The sequence below is a fragment of the Physeter macrocephalus genome, chromosome 20, assembly GCF_002837175.3.
Source record: "Physeter macrocephalus isolate SW-GA chromosome 20, ASM283717v5, whole genome shotgun sequence".
Taxonomy (NCBI): domain Eukaryota; kingdom Metazoa; phylum Chordata; class Mammalia; order Artiodactyla; family Physeteridae; genus Physeter; species Physeter macrocephalus.
In genome coordinates, this window is record NC_041233.1 from 78,147,470 (window position 1) to 78,154,768 (window position 7,299).

Consider the following 7,299-nt stretch of genomic DNA (forward strand, 5'->3'; position numbering starts at 1 on the left):
GTGTGTGTGTGTGTGTGTGTGTGTGTGTGTACATATATATATATAAAATAGATAGCCAACAAGGACCTATTGTACAGCACAAGGAACTATATTCAATATTTTGTAATACTGGTAAGGGAAAGAATCTGAAAAAAAATATATATATATATATGGCTGAGTCACTGTGTTGTATACCTGAAACTAACATGAAAGTGTGTGTGTGTGTGTGTGTGTACATATATATATATAAAATAGATAGCCAACAAGGACCTATTGTACAGCACAAGGAACTATATTCAATATTTTGTAATACTGGTAAGGGAAAGAATCTGAAAAAAAAAATATATATATATATGGCTGAGTCACTGTGTTGTATACCTGAAACTAACATGAAACTAACATGATATTGTAAATTAACTATACCTCAATAAAAAAATATATTCTAAGAAAAAAAAGAAAGTATAGTATAGTATAGGGATAAGTGCCAAAGTGTGTAGCGCCCCCAGTAGGAAAGAGAAATGCATTCAGTGGGCAGTCCCCTAACCTGGAAGACTTCCCAGATGGGAACTGGGGGTGTGGGTGGCATGGCTCTGTAGCCCGATTATACTACGAATGATTAAAAGGGCTAAGAGATGGGCATTTCTTGAGTCCAACAATTTGAGTGCAGACCATGACAGGTCTGGAGGACTGAAAGGAAACAGCCAAAATGGAAATATAATTGTTTTCTGCTTTGACTGAACTCCTTATGAGTTTCAGAAAGTAACAGAGAAAGAGGAAAAAGTACCCTCACTCTGGCAAAATAACAAAAATCCAAAAACAAAAATGAAAAACTTCCTATGACTTATGATAGTAAGTTTGCTAAATGGAAATAACACATTCATTTGCTTTGTTTTCTTTCCTTCTTTTTCTTTTTTAAATCATCCTACTAGGATTAAATAATGTTAACTTCCTACTGGAGTTATTTTTATTTGAATTCTGATGTGGACAAGAGATTTAAATAAGAAAAAGAAAGGCTACTCTTACTGGCTACCTTGCTATTCCCTGTGACAGTGCTTTGGCTTGCTACATTTAGTTGAGCATCAATCAGCAAAGTAAATAATAATGTAACTATTCTATCCAGTGATGAGCTTGGAAACTTTTTTAAAAATCAGGACTTCATTGTTTTTAACTTGAGCACCAGTAACACCCTGAAAATGACAGTGAAAAGAAACAGAAAACAAAGTAGTAGAAAATCCCCGAAGGGACAACCAATACCTTTACCATTCATCTCAACTCCTAGGACATTAGCAACCTTCTGACCTCAGGATATTTCCTCCAATAATAAAGTGTATCCTTTACCTAGAGCGATTTCTCTAAAGCTCTTCTCACTCATTCAACAGACATTTAACAAGTACATTGTACTAGGGCTGGAGGAAGAGAAACTGAATGTTGTCCCTGACTTAGACATCTTTGTACCTTCCCCCCCCCACCCCCACCCCGCACCCCCCCTCCGCGCGCCCCCCCCCCTCCGCCAACCAGTCATTTCTTCCATAGGTACACTATCCCCTAAAATCCAATGTTGCTTTTCAGTTGCCAAAGTCACTTGTTACCTAAAATATTTCAGTGAAAGATTTCCTCAATGTCAAGTTCATAACTACTGATAAAATCATTCATCTATAATACAAAGTATTCACCAATGCATATCTCCATTTTTCCAACCTTAAAATCTGCATGCAACTACTAAACTCCTGAGTCCTTGTTACTTTGGCACGAAGATCTACAATGTTGCTTCTTCTTTTTAAATACAAATGCCTAATCCTTTACTATATGGGAAATTTTAACCCTACCTCTCTCTTTTTTTTTCCTGCTAATAAAAGCCAAGTTTTCATCACTATCTTATCACATTGACTAAGATATTAATAATGAGCACCATTATGTTTGTTTCTTGGATGAAAAGACCAATTCATTATTCTGCTAATGATGTGAAAACTAGAGTTTGAAAAGACTTACTACCAAAGTACTGTTGATCTAAATGCCTTCTGTCTAAAAATCCATCCCCTGTCTCTACGTAACAGGAACAGGTATTTAAGGTACCATGAAGTGTTTACTTTCCAACCTCAATTTATTACTTTAATATTTTAGCTTATGAATTACAGATTCTGTATATATCACACTGCTCGTCGATATCCACACATAAACCTTCTTGCTTTGACAATTAATCTGAAAATGTCTCCATATAATCTGGGAGGGGAAAGCCTAATTTGGTGGAATATAATAAATGTCCCTTTTCATCACAGGATGTATGCTTCTCAGGTTCAATTAACCTCTGAATGATTCTAAGAGAAAAGTAATTCTCCTTGATGTTCCTTGTCTACAGAGTGGAAATCTGTCTAGTGGCAAAGAATGAGTAATCACTTACATGACGGCAAAAGGGCTCTTTTCATTTCCCTCAAGTACTGTCTAGAGCAGCGGAGGAACTGATGGAGGGGCCATAATCTCCAGCACGAGTACTAAATCAATCATGCCATTTTCCTCCCACCTGCATTTTCATTCTCGTCCTTTTCCTTCTCTCTTCTCCATTTTCCCCTCGTCCTTACAGTTGTTTTTCTTAACCTACAGCACTCTCCCTGTGATTTGAATTTTTACAACCTACCAGATAAAATTCCTGGTGACCCTCAAAGCCTCCTTACCTGAATCAGTGTTTTAAAAACAAATATTAGGAAAGATTACGGTGTGGGATCACGTTACACTTGTTTCACATACCTATAAAGTTTTGGTACAGAACGTGTGGGCTGATGCCACAACTCAATCGAAAACCGGGAGGGCTGAAACACACACACACACACACACACACACACACACACACACACAGAAACTAACTCAACCGGAAAGATCCGACTCGGGCCCACCGCCTGAAATGTGACACTTGGGATGACAGTGCAATGCGGAGCGAAGGAATTCTCCCGGGTTTCAGGATACAAGGGACACACTCGGCCCACTGCTGACGACAGAAGAGGCTCTCATCTGCTCCATGCTTCCCGCAAATGTGACACGAGGGACCCAACTCTCCCCTCCCAAGGCGGGGCCCAAGCCCCCAAACCCCACCCCCGCGGCCGGGGCCCCCTGCTTGGAGGGCTGGTGTGCACACGTTCGCTCCCCGCGCCGAGATGCGGCTCCGGGAGGTTGGGGGAGGTGGGGGGAGGCCGCCTCCTCCGGAGCGTTTTAGGAGTCGCAGCGGGGTCGTCCCGGGCCAACGGGCGGGCAGGGGGCCCCAAGCTGCCGCAACAGGTGCGCCCGGGCCGCCCACCCGCCCCTCCCGCCGCCGGGCCCGACCTTTACCTGCAGCGGCGGCTCCCGAGTCCGGGGAGGGAGGCTCAGGCCCGGCCGCCCTTCCCCGCGGGGCAGGCCGAGCTCGCCGGATACACGGACCAACGGACCGACGGACGCCTCGGGTCGCCGACGGAGGGCCAGCAGGCCCCCAGCTGAAGGCCCGGGCACCGGCCCCGCCGGGGGCGCGAAGGCCGCCCGGGAGGGCGCGACCGCCCGATCAGGCCTCAGGGGCAGAGAATCTTCAGCCGGCGACCCCGCCGCCACCCTCGCTCGGTGCCCCTGCGACGCGCGGGTCCTCGCGGCCGCCTGCGTTGCCTTGCGGCTTTTGGTCCCTCCCTCTCGCCGTCCTTCTTGCCCCTCCTCCCCCGCCCTCCGGGTTGTCAGGGCAACCGGAGAGACGCCGGCCCTGGAGGAGAGGCTTTCGGAGGGGCTACGGCGGTGGCGGCGCGGGGGACTCGGCCCGTGGGGCCCCAGGAGCAGCTGACCATGGAGCCCCAGAGTAAGGGGGCCGGGGCCAGGGCTGGGGCGGGCGGCCGGGCCTGCCCGGAACGGGTGTGGGCGCCCTGCGCGCGGCTCCGCAGGCTTTTAACGCTTTTGACACGGAAATACGGTCTCCTCCTCGAGCTTTCTTCTCTTGGAGAGACAAGAAGGGGGCTAAATCCTGCCAAGTGTGTCCGCCGGGAGCCGGAGGGCCGGGTTAGCTCGGTAGTATGGGCAGGAGGATGCAGCGCCGCCAGTGTGTTCCTTCCTGAAACGACCCCCAAGCAAATCCATTTCTTATTACTATTACTGTCATTGTTGTTGTTATTTTGTTTGGCAGTTTGCTTCATTAACTGTAAATAGCCATTCTGCTTCTAAAATGTCAGCAATTAAACATGCAACAAGGCTAGGTCTTGTATTTATTAGAAGAGATCCCGTCCTCTTCCCAGTAGTCGGAGATTTGAAGGAGAAAAAAAATTTTGAGCTTTGTCCAAGACTGTTAAATTCGTTGCTAGAGGTTCTACGAGGTAGGCTCGGACACACACACAAAGTTACGATTTCTTTTTCTGTTTCCCACATTGTTTGACAAAAGGTGGGCAGTCTGGAGTTATCAGATCTAACACAAGCTTTAATTTACTGTGTTGATTGTTGTTGTTATTATTATTATTACTACGGCTACTACTACTACTACTCAAACCTCTCTAGAAGGACAGTGCTCCGTCCTTCTTTCCCAAGCTAATGTTTTATTGCTCCTTTTGTTCTTAAAATAAGAACAGTGTTTTATATGGATGGACACTAGAAAGCCCTTGAACTTTTATAGAAGGATGAAGTTTGACTCTCAAAACCAAGTCGTCTTTTCTTGCACAATTTCAGAAATGGAAGTACTCAGACCAAATCCATTCTCTGGGGGATATGCTGACATTATTAAAGTTTCCAAGAAGGTTTTAAAAAACTTTTGCCTTTTTTTAAACTCACTTGTTGAGGAGAAAACTTACAAGTTGAGAGTTAGAGTTGTTTAAGTTGATTTTATACAGTATTCTGTCACTTGCACTTGTAACTCTCTGGATTCCACATTTTATCTAACCTATTATCTAACCTGAAAGAAATTTACAACAATACTAAAATTTTTGTTTCATTTCAAACTGATGCCAAGGTGTGTATGTTTTCTCTTTAGAGAAGAAATAAATCGAAGTGAAATATATCTTTTAAAACAGCAACTTTATTTCTTCAGATTTATGTTACTGTTTAAATGTGTAAACTATAGCTTTCAAGTCCATCAGTGCTCAGACTGTTTATCCACTCACTGGTTCATGGTATGCATTATGCTCCAAACACTGTCCTAGGGGTGGAGGATTGAACAATGAATAGGACCATGTTGGCTTTGGCTATCCCTGGAAAACTGAGCAGACACTTGCCCAAGAATTTCTGAAACCTCCCTGGGGTCTGAGATTGGGGAAAAAGAGATGGGAAGAAGGCTTCCGGCAGGAAGCAATAGTAGGCTTGCAGAATGACCCAGAAAAAATTAGGGAAAGGGATTCCAGACAGAGGGAATCCCTTGGGTATAGGCCCTGAGACCTGAGAGAGCAGTGTGGGTTTGAGGCTCAGAGTTCAAAGATCAGTAAAGCTGTAACTGAGAGAAGCCAGAGGGGTGGAGGGGAGGAGAAAGAAAAGAGACAAGCCTGGAAAAGTGAATAGGAACCAGATCCCAGAAGCTCTGTAAAACTGTGAGAAATTTATTACTGCTATGAATTACACATTTATATCTCATCTCATTGTATTTTTAGGTGGAAAATATTTGTTAAGGAATCTATGCCTGGGACACAACTATAAATTTATTCTTTCTCACATACTCTCAAATGCTGTTATCAATTTAATTTTAGATAATTCAAACAATAACCATTTACGATAGGGAATTCTTTCACAGCCTAATAAACACCATTTCGGGTGTTAGTAAATATTTAAAAGGACAAGATTAAATGATCTTTAAGGTCCCATTTAACTTGAAGATTCATACCCAACCAGATTTCACCTGAGACTCAAGTTGCTATTTTATTCTCTCCAAGGTATTGGAGAATGCCATGGCTATGATATTAACAAATATTACAGTTATAGGGTCACCATATGTTGTTGTGCCAGTGTTACCTGACGTATTTTAAACCTGGTGTGTACGTGCTACCTTTTGTTATTGAGGGGTTTCAAATAGCATTTTACAAGCGTAGTTGAGTATAGCATCAGTGACTTGATTAAAAGGAAGGCTCCTTCTTAATTGTTTTTAAGGATTAAACATATATCTAAGGACAACACCAAGGAACTACTAGGAATAACCCCCAAGTCAGTCTTATCCATTCTGTTTCCACACACTCAGTTTTCTGTTACTTTTAGCAATGACCTTTATTAACTGAGTCATTAAAATCCAATAAACATAAACTCTTCAGCTCCCACAGCTGGATCATACTCTGGCACTAGGCAGAGGGTGACAAGGGCTACCCCTGTTTTACAGAATGATAATAAGTCAATGATCCAAGAAATGACTCCTCAGGGAAAGGGCAAATTAAATAAGCTCACAACCTTGGACTGTTCAGAATGCTTTTGGCTCTTGGCTTACACCTTTTTTTTTTTCACATTTACATATTTAATTATTTTCTTCCTAAACTAACAACACTATTGGAAAGCTAACCCATGTATGAAATATCATGGAAAATGTACATCCAATTTCTTTTTTTTTTGAAGAAAATATTTAAGTTCAACAGTACTATCTCTTCCCTAAGTTTTTAGTGAGTGACAAAGCCAAGGGGTAGCTTTGGGGGTCTTTAACCCTCCCCCGCATGATCCTCCCTAGTCCACCAAATCACCCTAAACAAACACATAATCTGAATTTTAAAATGTGTATATATATCAATTGCAGCATTGGGGTAACTCCCCAGCTCCCACTTACGGCCATATTGCCACCTGTCCCCTAAACCCTCCCTATATAAAGTAATCTGGGCCGAGTCTAGGCCAGGCAGCAGTTTCTAGATACACACCTACCTTTTAAAAGAAATGCTAAATGGGATGCTAAGTCATTCCAGTGACTAACGGACTGAGGCATATCCCTAAAGGAGTGAAGACTTCTTTCTCCAAACCGGTTTTCCCGCTGGTCTTCCCCATATTTGAGTAGGATTTCACCACCTTCCCAGTTACTCCAGCTGGAAATCTGAGAGTCATCCTTTACTACTCTCTTTTACTCACCACCCCTCCTACTCACCCCACCCACCAGAATGCATGTTTATTTTATTTTTTATATATCTTTATTGGAGTATAATTGCTTTACAATGGTGTGTTAGTTTCTGCTGTACAAAAAAGTGAATCAGCTATATGTATACCTATATCCCCATATCCCCTCCCTCTTGCGTCTCCCTCTCTCCCTCCCTATCCCACCCCTCTGGGTGGTCACAAACCACGGAGCTGATCTCCCTGTGGCTATGCGGCTGCTTCCCACTAGCTATCTATTTTACGTTTGGTAGTGTATATATGTCCATGCCACTCTCTCAC

General features: G+C 43.4%; 2 protein-coding genes across 7 annotated transcripts in view; one reads left to right on the forward strand and one right to left on the reverse strand.

Annotated features, from left to right (window-relative positions):
• DHX32 (DEAH-box helicase 32 (putative)) overlaps positions 1-3,416 on the reverse strand; it is a 62,279-nt gene extending 58,863 nt beyond the window's left edge. For 3 of the 4 annotated variants that reach the window (XM_055081081.1, XM_028480906.2, XM_055081082.1), the window contains exon 1: positions 3,298-3,387. The gene's annotated coding sequence lies outside the window, so the exon portion shown is untranslated. Of the gene's footprint in view, positions 1-3,297 lie in introns of all 4 variants that reach the window. The other variant, XM_024121187.3, reaches the window with a different exon arrangement.
• A 39-nt stretch (positions 3,417-3,455) lies between these two features.
• The window catches only part of FANK1 (fibronectin type III and ankyrin repeat domains 1), a 136,628-nt gene continuing 132,784 nt past the window's right edge, over positions 3,456-7,299 (forward strand). Inside the window, exon 1 of one of the 3 annotated variants that reach the window (XM_028480910.2) lies at positions 3,456-3,787. In XM_028480910.2, coding sequence (XP_028336711.1) covers positions 3,775-3,787 — 13 coding nt within the window. In that variant the 5' untranslated portion in view covers positions 3,456-3,774. The remainder of the gene's footprint in view (positions 3,788-7,299) is intronic. The other 2 variants (XM_028480911.2, XM_055081083.1) reach the window with 2 other exon arrangements.